The sequence below is a fragment of the Lepidochelys kempii genome, chromosome 12, assembly GCF_965140265.1.
Source record: "Lepidochelys kempii isolate rLepKem1 chromosome 12, rLepKem1.hap2, whole genome shotgun sequence".
NCBI classification, from domain to species: Eukaryota; Metazoa; Chordata; order Testudines; family Cheloniidae; genus Lepidochelys; species Lepidochelys kempii.
In genome coordinates, this window is record NC_133267.1 from 25,345,338 (window position 1) to 25,361,735 (window position 16,398).

Consider the following 16,398-nt stretch of genomic DNA (forward strand, 5'->3'; position numbering starts at 1 on the left):
TCTTTGTCCCTGAGCAGGACTCCTAGGTGCTACAGTACTAACTCCTAATGCTGTTGTAAAACAGCAGTAATATGTTTAAACTCCTGACCAGTAAAGTGAAATCTGAGAAACTGTGGGACAGACATTTTCAAAAAAACACCACAACACTAGCCTTGTGAAAAAGATTGTTGCATCCTATACCATTCACAAATACACACATGCAAACATTAAATACATCACTGTAATAGGGAACAACAAAGGAAGCAGTTAGACTTGTGTATTTAGTGGGTCGTGTTGGGATCTTCAACAAAGATGTGCACACATGAGGGAGCAGAACTGGAAATGGCTCTGTTTAGATGTAGGACCCAGCCAACGTGCCTTTGCTTTCACAAAAGAAGGGTTTTTTAAGCTCTATAATGATTTATAACAAACATTATTAAATTGAAGTGTGGAATACATTTCTTACCGAAATATTCAGCTTTTAAAATTATGTTATTGATCAGTTTTCCATAATTTTATAGTGCATTTCAAACCAGGGGCTTGGTTAATACGGTAGACTCCAGTCTTTCATAATATTTCCACGGCATGCATCCGCTGAAGTGAGCTGTAGCTCACGAAAGCTCATGCTCAAATAAATTGGTTAGTCTCTAAGGTGCCACAAGTACTCCTTTTCTTTTTTCTAATATGGCAGTGTCCCGAATATCAACTGCTGAGTTATAATATAGACTTCTATGGTTCTGGGGCTCCAAACTCTCTTAATACAGCCTCACAAAACTGGTTTCATGCTTTACAAAATTCTCACCCTTACAAAAAGTACTAGAGTTGTATTGATAGTCCCAACACCATCATCCTTATCATAAACTGTGTGATTATGGATCATTGTTCTAGAATACTGTAGGTATTTATGGGAAACAAATTTGCTGGTCATAGTCATTTCCCAGCAGACTCATTAAGGGACAAACTCATTAAGGGACAACCTACCATCTTGGCTGGCACCTTGTTTGCAGCCTTTAGAAAAAAAGCCAAGGATTGAATAAATAAGGAAACAAAACGACACCTAGCACATTTACAGGGTCAAGACGGGAGCTTTGCGCTGTTCATACAGTGCCTGTGCTCCAGAATCTAAACAAACTGAGCACCCTCCTCTCCAGAATGTCAGTTTGGCACATTTCACCTCTTCTAAATTCATACAAAAAAAAAATACAAATACTGTCATGTTTTACTGAAATTTGTCTGTAATCTTTCAGAGGCAAGGTCTGTCTCTTACTTTACCACTATCCAGTGCCTCGCACAGTGGGGCCTGACTCTGTTGCAGCCCGCTCAAGGTGACTCCATTGCTAATTAAATAAACAGAAGTTGCCCATGTTTATTTATCTATTTGTAACTAGGGCTAAGGACACTCAGACACCACAATGATGAGCCAGATACCTCAGACCGTTGGCTTACAGGAACCATTACTAGTCCTCAGCACTCCCATCCTGCTGTACCTCTCCCAGGCGTTGTACGCACATTAAGTAATTGATGCCCCGGACCCCTGGGTGCTCACCCAGGAGAGGCCACAACCCGGGCTTTCCCTTGCACCCCGGTGTGTACGGGCCGCGTGGCAGTGACGCAGCCGCCAGCCTGGAACCCCCCCCACCCGGCTTCCAGCGCGGGGGCGCTGGGGGCGGGGCTGGCCCGCTGCCGCTGCCTCTCCCGGGCCTTGTCTCAGCGGCGCGTCACGCCGGGGAGGGCCGGAGCTGGCCGCGGCATAAATAGGAGCGCGGCGGCGCGGGCTGCTAGGAGCTGGCATCGGCGCTCGCGTGGCTGAGCGCGGCGACAGGGAGAAGGCACCGCCGGGGAATCCCGTCTCCTCTCTGGCCCCCGTCCCAGGTAAGCCGGCCGGGAACCGACCCAGGTCTTTGGGGAGGGGGAAGCTGCCGGGGTGCCCCCGGGCGGGCGAGGGGAGGCGGCGGCGGCTTCAGCGCCTGGCAGGGCGAGGGGCCGGCGGGAGCGGGGAGTCTCCCTGGGGCGAGCAGGGGGATGCGGAGCCTGACGCCGCCCGGGTCGCTCTCCCCCTAGCTAGGCGCCCCCATGACTCTGAACCGCGGGGACAAGCCGCGCTGCCTGGAGAAGCGGCGCTGCAGCACGCCCTTCGCCGCCCACCAGCACCTGCACCGGCGGAGCATGCCGGTGGATGACCGGGAGCTGCAGGCGTCGGTCCCGCCAGGCGCCCTGCTGGGCGAGTTCTCCCCGCTGGGCCGCTGCACCTCGTACAACCCGGACCGGGAGAGCTGGGCGTCCGACTCCTCCGACTCGGTCATCTCCTCGGGCAGCGACTTCGACAGCAACCTCTACAAGGTGATCCTGCTGGGCGAGCACGGCGTGGGCAAGACCAGCCTGGCCAGGATCTTCGGCGGAGTCGAGGACTGCCCCGATGCGGAGGAGGCAGGTGAGCGCGGCGGAGCCGGGGAGGGAGTGGGGCCAGCGGGCTCTGCGGGGGAAAGCGGCACCGTCCACAGCCGCAGCGCCCCGCCGCTAGCGACTCCCCCTTCCCAGCCCTGCCCGGACAGCGAGTCCCAGGCTGGAGCTTCGCTACAGAGCTGCCCGCTTGAAGTGTCTGGCCCTGAACTACAGGCTTAGTGCGAAGGAATTTACAGACCCCTTCTGGAGCTGGACATGCAGTGTGTCCATCAACTCCGTGTGCTCACATGTCTATTACATCTAGACCTAGACAAGTATAGGATAAAACAATTTGTGGTTTAAACAAAATGAATATGTATTCACACACTAATAGGTTTGCATAAGCCTATTACTGTATGAATGCATATTAAGTATGACTATAGTTGATGATTAACTCAGTCACATCAATACATTAATATTCATGTAAATGTAGCTGATTTGGGATACCCAATATGTGCTCCTCTTAGTAAAGAAAGGCTTGGTTTCAGGGCATTTTTCTATAGAATAAACAAAGGCTTTTTATGATTAAGAAAGGTAACAGTTAATCTTTCTTAACACTTTAGCTACTGAACAAACTAATTTTTCATAATTTAATACACCGTCCCATTAGATGGTTTAAAGGTTCATGTAACAAATAATACCCGACTGTTATATTGAGGTTTATCAGTAGATCTCAAAGTACTTTACAAAGGAGGGCTGTATCATTATCCCCATTTTACACATAGTATGTTTCTAAATTTGTCTTATTGACCACATAGATGGCAGTCAATTGACTAGAACTGCCCTGAAGCAAAGTTTTCTAAGCTCCCTTCATGTGGAATAAGGAAATCTAGGCACTTTCAAACATTACTCCTTAAAAAGTCAGACATTAAGGTAAAAAACCTCCCTAAATAATGAGCATTCTCACTTAAACCCAAACAGCAGGAAAATGCAGAGCTAAGTTTATCACTCCATATAGTTGTACCTATGTTTGCAAATGGACTGCAGAAGTCTCTGGGGTGAGACTTCAGGATTGTGCCCCAGGGTGTAGACTATTATGCACTGAAGTCCTTAATGAGTCAATGAGAATGCCTTGAGTAAAGATTATTTTTAAATATATGCTACAATACTCAGGTATAACATGGTGAGTGAAGGATGGAGTGATGGCCTTTACTCTGAATTTACTTTTTTTCTTGGCTGCGGTCACTACTTGACCATTGAAGCATTTTAAAAAAAATTGTTGAATTCAAAATTTGTTAGAGAAACAGTATTGATTTCATATTGCACACACTATGCAACCTTCTTTGTCACCATAATGAAAATATCTGTAAATAGTAAATTAAGAAAGAACTGGTTTGGAAGCAATAACTGTGGTAACCACTTTACCTTAGTCAATCAGGTGTTGTGAAGTGTTCTGATTGCCAAGATTTTTGCAGTCAACGAAGTCAAATAATGATTTTAAATTTTCTCTCTATAGGGAATACATATAACAGATCGATTATAGTCGACGGAGAAGAAGCTTCTCTCATAGTGTTTGACATATGGGAGCAGGTACGAATAGTTCATTTTATTTATGGGTCACTTGTTAATTGCACAGCCTAGGCATAGTTTCAGAATAAGGTAGTGTATGGCTACTTATTGTTATCTAACATCCTAATAGAAAATAATATTGAGATTCTTTTTGTTCTGTGTTCACTCAGTTTTCTAGTAGTACATTTCTAGTAGCTAGGTTATTTCAGACCATGGTTTAGGGCCAGACTGAACCCCTTACTCCTGCTGCTACGGAGTTACCGGAACAAGCAGACTCTGTCAAGCCAATGAGGCAGTTCTGTGAGTAGCTGCTTATCAGTCAGTAAGGGGGTCACAATCTGGCCCATCACAGGCCTTGATGCAATTTGTGGAAATAGGAAAGCTTTCTTTATAATAGAACATCCAAAACTGTGATTTTTCTCTCCCAAAAACGATTGTGTAAAATTTAATACAGACTTGCAATTCTTTTATTACGTTTTTAACAAAACCAGCTGTAGCAGGGTTTCCAAAATAATTCACTTATTAGAACCAGGAATGTGTAGTTTTTATGTATTTTCAATGCAATAAATGGTTCCATTCTTTTTTCCTTTTAGGATGACACCCAGTGGCTTCAGAATCATTGTATGAAAATGGGGGATGCCTATATTATTGTGTACTCAGTGACAGACAAAGTTAGTTTTGAAAAGGCCTCAGAACTGAGAATTCAGCTAAGAAGAGCAAGACAAACGGAAGATATTCCCATCATTCTCGTAGGGAATAAAAGTGACCTTGTCCGATCCAGAGAAGTCTCAGTAGATGGTAAGAGATGCTACTGAATTGTGAATTCAAGTCAAAGTTAATAACCAAGGCTGCAGAGAATCCAGTTCTACTGCAGAAAGGGACATGATTTGAAGAGTCTGCTCCTTCTCTGTGCTCCAAACTCTGAACATGGAATGTCTATGAACCAAACTGTCAGGAGCAGAGCTGGTTGATTTGTGACTATCCTTGGCATAGTGCCCTGAAGCTGCAGTAGTAAAGGAGTGGCTTAAAGCTGCAGCTTCAGGGTGCTACTGCATGTGTCTCAAGGTCAATAGTGACTGAAAGTCATTAGCCATCTTCTGGCTGCCCAAGGACACTTATGAAATGACTTGATGTCTCAGTCCTGTTCCTAATGCACAGAGGTACAAAACCCACAACTGGCAATTTCTGCTGAGGGCAAGACAATACAGACTGAACAATCCTCTCTCCTATAAAGTGATCTCATGATGGGATGGAGATATATTGGCAGGGCAATGTGGGGACGCTTGCCCTGCTTGAGTCTATGCTGTGACTCTTCTGAGTATTTCAATGTCAAAGACTGTCAACCAAGCACCTACCAACAGCACTGAATCCACATCATTTTTAAAAATTTTGTTTTTATATTCACTAGGTGGAATGTTGAGATACTAGCTCTTCCAGTCTCGTGATTCTGTCATGGTGTTCTCATTCCCTGCTTTAGACTGCCCACTAGCCTGCAAAGGCAACATGGAGCAGTTGCTTGCTTGTGGGCTGGTGCAGTGCCCAGAAGGTCTTTATTGCCCCAGTGGTGATTCTATTTATTGATGTGGTTTGCCCTGCTCAAGCTGATTAAGTTTACAACTTCAGGGTCCTTGTTTTACCACAAGCTGAACGTGGAAATTCATGCTCCAGCAGTGGTCAAAAGTAGCTTTATCTCTGAAATATTAGAGTTGCATCCTTCTGTGGATGCAGACCTTGCTACACCAAAATGAACTATACCTTCCTGACCTCTAACAATGGGTCTGGTGATTTTGGCCTTCCTAGCTATAACTGTTCCAAATAAAGCCTATCTTAGAAAATTCACTGCTTTTACAGTTATAGCTTTTGCAGAATGTGGCAGCACAACTGTGCCAGGGCTTTCACCTGAAAGAAATGGTGATACTGGCTCTGTCTTATGCTGGCTGCCCTCTTGTACAAGCATGTTTGCATGCCTTGTTCAAGCCATGAACCATAGTGGGCCAGTTTATTTGAGGGACTCTGTTGCCTTATGTTCCATCAAATTGGTGGACTTGAGACTTCCAACCCTAGTATGGTATAATCTTGAAAAGACGGGACAGCCTTCTCTGAGGATCCAGTCCATGCATGGGAATGGACTAGATGACCTCTCAAGGTCCCTTCCAGTTCTATGATTCTGTGACTGGGAATATTCATCTCAACATGCATCAAAGTATATTAGTGGTATAAAGGCCATATTCCCCTAATAAGGGTATTTTAAGTCACATTGCAGCTTTGGATGCCAATATGCATGAAGGAAAATCTCTTTCTACTGTCATTCACTTGCCCCTTTTTCTGTCTTTCTAGAGGGACGGGCCTGCGCTGTGGTGTTTGACTGCAAATTCATTGAGACGTCGGCTGCCCTTCATCATAACGTGAAGGACCTGTTTGAAGGTATCATTCGACAAATCAGACTTCGCAAAGACAGTAAAGAAGACAATGCCAGGAGAATGGCCAATGCAAAAAGAAGAGAAAGCATAAGCAAAAAGGCCAAGCGATTCCTTGGGAGAATTGTGGCAAAGAACAATAAGAAGATGGCTTTCAAGGCAAAGTCAAAGTCTTGCCATGATTTATCTGTGCTTTAGAATCTTTCAGCAAGGCCAGATGCTGCACATGGGTTGTGAACAAGCATTTGACTTCTGAAAAGTGTGAACAAACCTACATGGTGATAAAAATGAATGACTTATATGGGACTCTCCTTAATGCCTTAAGGTTCATAAGCAAAACCTGGAAGCTACATTACCATGTACACTTCAGCGGTAAATGGTTTAAGCATCAGTGTGTGTGCAAGTAAATGAACTAATTTTAAACAAGTGGCTTCATATGCCCACATTTTCACTGTGTACATTTGTTACATGTCCTCCTGTTCTGTGGATACCAGAGAAGCAAAGATAAAGGATGATAAAGTGAAATATCACCATGAACTTGTCTCCTTTGCAGAGCAAAACTTGAAAATGTTTGTACGCAGGCTCGTACACTTTTTTTTAGTATAAAATAAGCAATGATAAATACTTTTTAAATTGGGGGGGGGGGAGGCAGTTCAAACAGCATTAGAATGGGAGATAGCTATATATATATATATATATATATATATATATATATATATATATATAGTTAGATACAGAATAAATATCATTTATGAAGTTAATTTGCACTTCCATTAACTGTTACTCAATTTGTTACTTGTTTACATGCAGATTTTATAATAAAGTTATTTCCTGTTATACTATTAGGCTGTGTTTTTTCTCATAGCAAGCACAGTGAGACAGTGTTTACTGTACAAAAAAGGGCTTGTCCACACATGGACTTTTTCATTATTAGGGTTTCTGAATAACTTCTGAGCCAGACAATCTTATTCCAGAATAAGGAAGTGCATTAAACTAAAATGGAATAAGTGTCCAGACAAAGTTAGCCAGGAACAGTCTCAGCTGGTAGAAATAGACTTCAGTAGATCTGTGCAGATGTACACCAGATAAGATTCTGGGTTTAAAAATGGATGTCCTTTATTCCAAATCAAGAGTATTTGATATAAATATGTATAATAGATCCTTGGCCACATAAATAGACCCATTTATTTCACTAGGACTACTCACATCAGTAAGGGCCTGTTCCTTCACCTGTTTAAGGTGTCAAAACTTGCATGGGCTTCAACAGGAGCAGGAATAAGCCTGCTGTGTAAAACCTTTAGCCAGATGCAAGTCTATCTAAATAGATGATATGATGAAGCTCATGCTGTACTACTCCTTAGGTGCTTTATGGCATTACAGTGTGTTAAATGAGCTTCCTTCCCTCCTCCCACCCCCCTATTGGGAACTGGCCTGTTGTAGAAGAGGCAGAGCAGGGAAATCTCTGAGCAGCTCTGCTAAAAGCCTCAGCTTGGAAGCACTGTGGCTAATATGCGTGACAACATGCCATTCTGGTCTATTGTGCTGTTACCACTTAGTTTTAGTGTTCTTTTTGCTTCATTATTATTTGACTCATCCCTATTGATGAGATTAGAGGGCTTGTCTAGCTGTTGCATCAATTTTAGTTTCCAGGTATAGAACTTACTCTCTTAGTTAAATTCATAACTCCACCTCTCTGACCAAAACAGTCTTCCTGTTCTCTTCTATTTCCCTTACCTCCTATCTATGATATTTTCAAAAGAGAGCTTTAAACTTGCACTCACAAATGTTCATGCCCAAGATTTTGTATGGGTTGCTTTTACTTTTTCCACATGCAGAATAACTATTGCATATCCATTCCATCTTACCGCTGGATCCTGTTAGTGCTCACAAGCTAAGTGTGGTTGGGTCAATACTTGGGAGACCTCCAAGGAAAAGCCAGGTACTGCATGAAGAGGAATCAGTGCTTTTGTAGGTGGCATTCTTTGCTCAGTCTGTAGTGAATCAATGCTCTAGCCTGGTGCTAGGAGGCACCAACTCCTGGGTCACACATAAAACCAAATTATTGAACACTAGTAGCTTGTAAAGAGCTCATGATGATCTTCATAAGAGGTGTTAACTGGTGGTCTGGTTAAAGTCCAACTCAGGTGATTCCATACATATCCCTAACTCTCTTCCCCCCTGAAATTTCAACTGAATGTAGTACTCTGCACTAAACTATGGTCACTATCATCTAACCTTGCTCAGGGATGGCAAAACAGTTGCATCTATTTACTCTGGAGCTTTAACGCTGCTGCAAAACATCCCAAGTCACATGCACCTGCTATAGCACAGACTGTGAGCTTGTTCCTCTTAGACTCAGTGCCAAAACTACAATGTGACTCCCTATGTTTCATGAAGCTTTGCTCTTTTAGTCACCTTGTGCTTTCAGAATGACCACTGGAGGGTTGATTGACAGATTTATTCTTTGTAGGACACTAGATACAGTTGCTTCATTGAACGTGAGCTCTGAATTGCATTTTTAACAAATAAGGACTATGCTACAAGCTCACAGGTTAGAATTTGGGGTCTCACAAGGCACTATTATGATTGTGTCACTCTTCATGCTACAACATGAATGTAGCTCTAAAGCCTCCTCAAGGTCATGATTAATAGTTGTGCTCATGAATACTGTGCATTGTAAATCAGACCTTTTTCTGTATTCATGAATTCACAAGAATGGATTTTGAACAACTCTTAAACTTGACATATTTATGAATACACTGCCAGAGATTTTATAAAATGTAAAGTATTTGTTTATATAGAAAGCATTGTCACATGGTAGAACTGTATGAAACAAATTGAGTCAGTCTAAAGAGTCCATGACTAGTCTAATCTTCTCCCTTGGTGAAATATGTACAATAATGTTTATTCTAAATACTCATCTATTTGTTATGTTTGTATAGGGTTTAGCACAATGGATCCCAATTCATGACTAGGTCCTTTAGGAGCCACACTAAGATAATTAATAGTAATCTAATCCCAATTCATTTTCCTGTAACAGTAGAATCACTGTTTTCTAGAGATAATACTTCTGGGATCAATAAAATAAAACATGAAGTTCCTGCAGTCTCATGTTATTAGGTGGAACTTTCAATTGCACCTACACAAGTTAGGTGCCGAACTCTCATTGAATGTCAATGAGAATTGGATTCCCAATTCTATTAAATGTCTTGGAAAATTCCACCTCACATCTTTAAGAGTATCAGTATCATCTCTAATTTTTTGGACTTTGAGATCTGCAATTGGAAAGTAAGCTCGGAATGCTATTGTTAGTGTATGTGACTCTAGTGCTTATGAAAGTTACCAGAAAGAAGACTGCTCCCTGCAAATCTCTGTTTATTTCCAGAACCCACACAGCATGGGCAGTGGCACTGCAAGCTTTCCTGTACTGCTCTGCCAAGGTCCATCAGCCCTGACTTTGAGGGACAGCCTTTAGAATAGGAAGGTAATTCAACCTCCACACCCATTAAATCCTCTGCCTTTTTGCTGACTGCCAACTAATGGGTCTCTTATTATTCGGTGGTGGTGCCTTTTGTGTTCTTGGCACAATTACAGTTGTTCACAGTGGATTTATCAGCATCTTCTATGGCAGGGATGCTGGAACAATTTGTACAGTGGGGGTGCTGAGAGCCATTGAACCAGAACGGTGAACCCTGTATATGATGGAAAGCACTTCAAGCCACCTGCACCCCTAGTTCCAGCACCTAAGTTCTATGGTGAAAGGAAATAGTCTAATATCCAACCTACATCTGATCCTGATAACATGTAAACAAAGTGAAGTCACCTCAAATTATTATTATTAAAATAGCACTGTAGCTTTACAATAGGAAAGATATTAAACAAGTATAATTTCTTTCTCACACCAAAAATATTTACAACAGAAAGAGTCAAATCCCTGGATGCTTTATTATTCCCTAAATGCCCATTTCTTGGGTAAATTGTAGCAATATCAAATAATTGTTTCACTCAGGAATATTTTCTCAAAAAAAGGTATTACTAAAGTCATCCCACCATCACTATAGGGAAGTGGTAGAAAATGGTCATGATCAGGGCTTAAATTCTCAAACAATATATGCCAGAGCTCCCCATGCTCCCTCCCCCCAATTCGGGGCTCCAGCCTTCAGCTGCATACTGGGGAGGTCTCAGAGCTTTAGCCCTGTGGGGGAGGGGGCACGCCAGGGCTTGGGGCTTTAGCCCCACAGGTTTAAAAATATTTACCAGAGCTCTGCTCTGGACAGCTCTGGCTGAATTTAAGCCCTTGTTATTCTTCTTCTTCAGTGAAAAAGAATGAACAGTGAATTAAGGATTAAGAACCCAAAGGAATGCTTACCAGGAGTTCAATGAAGGTAGGATAATAATATTACGCTGAAGTTGGGTAAAGAACAATGGCCAATTTTATTTAAAAAATTATGTACAGCGTAACCATACATACCAGTACCTCGCAAAGATCTCACTGCATCTCTATCCCTAAACAAAGGTGCTGTCTATTTAACATTGTCTATTATTTTATTTCTTATTGTCTATCATTCCTAGGACAGTTTGGTTTCCTTTTTAAATAAAAATAACCATATCTTGCCAGTATTGAAATTTTTGAAAATTTTAAACAAATTTCCAGTTTAAAAAATTAAGAGTTCAAGTGGTTTGAACTGCCCCCTACTCAATGACAGTTTGCACCTCGAGGGAGAGAAAGAGGGATCTGATATTTATTCCTACATAAAGTTATCCTGAAACACTATTTAAAAAGCAAAGGGGGAACAGCTGATTCAGTTTAGAAGCCTACACAAAGTCCGACCACTCCACTCTAGGAGGCACAGCTATGGACTTTTTACCTTCCCACAACTACCATGCCCTAATAATCACCTATCCTGAACACTGTCACTCTTCCCCCCCAGTGAATTACCACCACAGACAAAAACGGATGGAGAACATCTAAAGGATTTCTCTTGTCTCATTCTGTTTTTCCTTTGTCTCTTCAAACTGTTCTGTTTAAAATAATCAGATGGAAACTAGAGCTGAAAAACCTTTTCTATTTCCCATATCATATCACATCACATGAGCAGTAAAAGATCAGACTCTGGCATAAATTTGGCGAAGAGATTGAGCCCAAGAACATGTATTTTATACATAAAATATCTGTTTTCCCATCCTCCTAAAAAACAGTTCTACTCAGCCCCAAAATGGTGCCTTGTGGGTAGCTAATGGTCAGGGCTTGAGGAGTGGGCACAGAATCTGTGCCATGTTGTCCCCCACTCAGAAGAGTCTACACTTTGCAGATGGCATGGCAGCAGAACAGGATGAGCCTTATCACCTCCAAGCTGAACAATTGCAATATGCTCTGCTTAACAAAACACCCAGAAGCTTCAGCTAGTAGAAAATATGGCCAGATGAATGAAATTGATCAGGCCAAAAGAAGCACATAATTTTTGTGCTCTGGCCTGGCTTTTTATACATTTCTAGGTGCAATGCATGTAACAGAGGATTATCTATAAAGCTGTAAATAGCCTTTGCTGGCTAACACTGAGGCTGCCTCCTCTTATTGCATCTTTTCTGGTTAGCTGCAGAGCTCGTTGAAGTTTTTGTAAGGACTGTGGTATTTCCTGACTTTAGAGTGCTTAAAGTTAACAGTTGCTTTTACAAGTGGAATTTATATTCAGCTCAAAATGACTTGATGAGGCATCATAGCAAAGATCTGTTCACTACCTCCCAAGATCCAGGGGGTTATACAAAACAAACCCCAAACCCCTGAAGAATCAAACAAAACATGGCTGAACTAAAACCTACAATGCATTTTAAAAGCAAACCAACTCACATGAACTCCATTTCAAAGTCAATGACATTGCACGGCCGGAATTGGTAATGAGGTCTATCCATCGACCATATTCAGCACAAACAATAATGAAATGCTCTTTTGATATGTCAAATGTTAAGCTAGTACTGTGCAGGTATGTCAGTTGGGTGACTCCCTTTTATCATATGCTCAGTATTTTACGCCAACTTCCCCTATATCTTTCCACCCTCCATTGTTCCATACTGTCACTTTTGCAGCAGTAGCTCTGTGGGAGCAGGAGAGTGACACTCCTCTGCTGCTACAAAAATGACTGAAAAACATTAGCTGTCAACAGTTGAATATGAACTGGGTCCCCGAGCCTATTGTTTTACATAATAAAGTCTAGATTAAAATGTCAGATTTTGCTGTACATCCATCCATGATTAAGACAACATAGCAAATTAAATTACTCTCTCCTTGAATGTCAGGGATCCTGGGTGCTTACAAGGCAATGGGGAATGGTAGACTTGTAGCCAATCTGTTGATGGATAGGGATGGAGCGTTTAATAATTAATGCAATCTGACATCCTTCCCTCATTTTTACCCTAAATCCATTCTATAGTGGAAATCTTTTAGGCCACAGTTGCATATGCTCTTTTGCACTCACTGTTCACAGAATGGTTTATACTGTAGTATTGCAGCTCAGCCAGGCTACCCAGTCCAAATTGGAAAATATGCTTAGAAGCTTGATCCTAAAGAAACGCTATCAGGTCAGTTAAGAGCAGTAGAAAGGTTTCTATGATTTTTTTAAAATTCTAATTAAAACATTTTATTCAACAAATCAACGTTTCTCTGCAGGATTTGCAACCTACACATTGCAGCCTTGTGCTAGTCCAGGAGAATCTGGAAGTGGAAACTGACTACGAAAATACAAAACTGGTTAGCGTCTATCAATCTATATACCATGTTCTCATCTCTGTATTATCTGAGCACCTGGTCTCTCTTCACTGCCCAGGCTGAAATGCAAAGACATCACCAAGCAGAAGTAGTGAAAAGTAGATTAGGCTTTTTAATTCTTTCAGTACAAATAAGATAAGGTTTTACTTGTAACATAGGTAAGGAACTAGAATTATATTAATACACATGTGGTGTGCACATGCATATGTGAGTTACTACTACCATTTATTTGTATTGTGATAGTGCCTAGGAGCCCTAGTGATGGACCAGGACCCCACTGTGCTAGGAGCTGTACAAACGAAACCCCTGCCCTAAAGAGCTTACAATATAAGAGCTAATGTGGACATGATACCACAGTGACAGGCAGCAGCACAAGAGCCTGACAGAATGTGGCCTGAACTGAGCTTCATGCTGAACTAAAAGGTATCCAAAGGGGTACATTAAGTTACTTCTATGTCCTCTCTTCCACCTTGCCCCCCAAATCCCAAGTCTGCCTGGCAGATGGGCTAAACTCCAGTGTAAAATGGAGCCACCTCAAGTAGGGTTGTCACCTTTCTAATGACTGGTAACCAGACTCCTGAGGCCTTGCCACCTGTTCCGCTTTCCCCTCCCAGGTAAAAAAACTGGACATCAGGTCTTGTCACATGGCACCTGGACACAAGCCGAAACCCAGACTTTCCAGGTGAAAACTAGAAAACAGCTGGCAACCCGAACCTCAAGACTGTGCTACTTTACACCTGACATGCCCGGTGATCCCTGGCTGCTAAACTCCTGCCTGGGAACCCAGGCAAAGGATATGCTGGTCGTACTGCGTCCTAAGAGAAAGCCAGCATAAGAGCCACTATATTAACCCTACACCACTGGAGAATTTGTCTGAGAAGCAGGGAATTCTCTACTAGACAGTTAAACTTGCTAGGAGACCGCTTAGCACTGCTGGAGTGGTCACTGCTTTGTAAACAACGTTTTTGGAATGTCCCACTTTAAAAAAACAACAACAACAGACAGTTCTTTTGTTTCTTTTTCACAGTTAAGTTAGTACGCAGTTTTTAAATGTTCAAATAAATGGGGTGCAGAGATCAAATTAATATTAAATTCAAGGAATAAGGGGCAGTGGTCAAGCCAATAACAGCTCCTGCAGAACACCATCTCATTCAATGCACATTTTGCCAGACACACACATTCACTGGATAGCTAAGTCAGTCATGCATGCATAACACAACCTACCTTTACTACAAGCCATAGCTAATTAAATGTCAGATCGAAAACTGAAATGGATAAATCCCCGAAAGGATATAGTATGGAAACACTCAACAACACACCCTTAATCCTAATGATCCCCAATGTTTCCTTTGCACTAACATTCATCTTGAATTATCAGTCATGATTAAGGCCCAGTCCTGCTCCCAATTAAATCAATGACAAGACTCTCATGCTTTTATGGGAGTTTAAAAGAGAAGGTATGCTGTTTTCTAAAAATTCCATGAATTCCCAAAATACTAACAGATTTGTGATGAACAATTTCATACTCAGCTTTTGGAAAATGAGCTGTAAATTAAATGTGCAGTTAACCTCTAGGGATCCTAGTTAGTGATTGGTACATTTTTAATTATAAAGTAAATAATTAACTACCAGGCCTTTATTATTTCACTCTCAATATTATGTTCTGCCCTTCAAGGAACATGATGAGGTAAGGAGCACTTTCCTTTTATCAAGAAAAGCATGGAATAGGTTAGATTTTTCATCCCGCTGCCAAGATTAAGAGCTAGATTGTGAACTCCTTACTCACGATGGTCCCACTGAAGGGATGTGTGTCCCCAACTTGCCAACGGTAAGGCAATCGTAGTCTGGCCTTCTGAAAGTGACCCCTAAAGCTAGCAGTTTTGCTTGGATTTTAGGTTCTGAAGCGTCTTGTTTTGCAAACATGCTAACAAAGTATTAAACTGGGGATGTGATGGCGAGCAAACGTCAAACAGAAGAAAAAAAACCTGCTGACAATTTTTGGAAGGGGTGGAAACTATGTGACTATTGTAAAAGGCAAGTTACTATTCTGGGCATAAGCTTCAGATCTTTCTTGAGTAAAGGTTTTGAACATTTACTATATTAACAAACCAATATTGTTAGTCTGATTTTAATGATTTTATAAGTGTTTGTGCGTTAGGGTTTTTGTTTTGCGTTAGATGTGATTTGTTGAGGTGGCAAACTAATAAGAAATCAAAGCTAAGGTTATTTAAATTTTAAAAAATCACATTTGTTTTAACTGGAATTTTTCTTTTAATGACTTTTCTCAGAGCTCTGGGTGTTAAACACAAAAATGGTGAAATTAGACAAATATGCTGAGGGCATGTTAGAGATTTAAGGGGAAAAATACATAAAAAATGTCAGGGGCTAATCTTGGGAAGTGCTGAGCCCCTGCAACTCTGACTGGAGTCAATAGCAGTCAGGGGTGCTCAGCAGCTCTTAGGATTTGACCCCATATGACCAAATGCAAGGTCAAACCAGCCCACAGTCCCTTGCCTGAGTAACCTGACTGAGCACTGGGTAACCATGGGGGGCGGGCGGAAGGGGAGGGGGAGAGTGACAACAGACATGGTATGTGGGGGCTATGACAGCCTGATGTGTCCATGCAGGAGATGGACTCAAGTGTCCATGCAGCAATCAGCCTTCTGGCTTCACCCCAGCCCCAGAGATATTGTTTCATGGACAGGGAAGGAACAAGTGGACCAATAGGCAGTAGAATACCCCTCTGAAGGCAATCAGTCAGGGGTATAAGACGACTGCAGATTCCCCTGTTCCCAACACCATATTCAAAAATATACAGCCTTGGACCCAGTCCAGGGCAGAGGTTACTTTTTTCTGCTAACCCATGGAGCAGGCTTGGATACACACGGAGCTTGCTTGGGTTGGGGACAGGAAATAAAAGGGTGGCTTGCATTAATGCCTCGCCCTTGAGCTACTCCCAGCAGGCACTGGTCCCCCTTGCCCCACCCTCATGCACCCACTGAAGGATTCATCAGTCTGGAGTGCAGCTGCTTTACACAGTTATAAGGAGCTTATATATCCCTTACCGCTGCATAAGCCAGGGTCTGGATTTAGCTCAGACAAATGATGGGAGCTTTGACTGAGAGCAAGCGAATGAGGGGGCTTGATGTTGCCAGATAATTTTTTTCTTCACAGCATCATGCATTGCGGGAGGTTTCCTATACTGCGTATTTCAAAGGGCCCCCTAAGAAACAACAAGCTATTTTTAATTCACTGATTGCAAGGCTCATTTTCCAAACAGGCAGGATA

At 42.2% G+C, this 16,398-nt stretch overlaps 3 protein-coding genes across 5 annotated transcripts in view; 2 read left to right on the plus strand and 1 right to left on the minus strand.

Moving 5' to 3' along the window:
* Positions 1 to 16,398, minus strand: part of PDP2 (pyruvate dehydrogenase phosphatase catalytic subunit 2) — a 173,003-nt gene that overhangs the window by 16,558 nt on the left and 140,047 nt on the right. The gene's annotated exons all lie outside the window — the stretch shown is intronic.
* On the plus strand, positions 1,774 to 7,040 carry RRAD (RRAD, Ras related glycolysis inhibitor and calcium channel regulator). The gene is made up of 5 exons (XM_073307940.1): positions 1,774 to 1,851; positions 2,041 to 2,410; positions 3,878 to 3,951; positions 4,524 to 4,728; positions 6,268 to 7,040. The coding sequence occupies exons 2-5, from the start codon at positions 2,053 to 2,055 to the stop codon at positions 6,543 to 6,545; spliced, it is 915 nt and encodes a 304-aa protein (XP_073164041.1). The 5' UTR covers positions 1,774 to 1,851; positions 2,041 to 2,052; the 3' UTR covers positions 6,546 to 7,040.
* Positions 14,769 to 16,398, plus strand: part of CDH16 (cadherin 16) — a 62,040-nt gene continuing 60,410 nt past the window's right edge. The window contains exon 1 of one of the 3 annotated variants that reach the window (XM_073307926.1): positions 14,769 to 14,797. In XM_073307926.1, coding sequence (XP_073164027.1) covers positions 14,769 to 14,797 — 29 coding nt within the window. The other 2 variants (XM_073307924.1, XM_073307923.1) reach the window with 2 other exon arrangements.

What these genes read in the sequence shown, in the direction of transcription:
- RRAD (XM_073307940.1), top strand. Translation starts at nt 2,053, where the DNA reads ATGACTCTGAACCGCGGGGACAAGCCGCGCTGCCTGGAGAAGCGGCGC. An exon ending in CCCCGATGCGGAGGAGGCAG is followed by an intron (nt 2,411 to 3,877) that starts GTGAGCGCGGCG and finishes TTCTCTCTATAG; the next exon opens with GGAATACATATAACAGATCG. An exon ending in TGTTTGACATATGGGAGCAG is followed by an intron (nt 3,952 to 4,523) that starts GTACGAATAGTT and finishes TTTTCCTTTTAG; the next exon opens with GATGACACCCAGTGGCTTCA.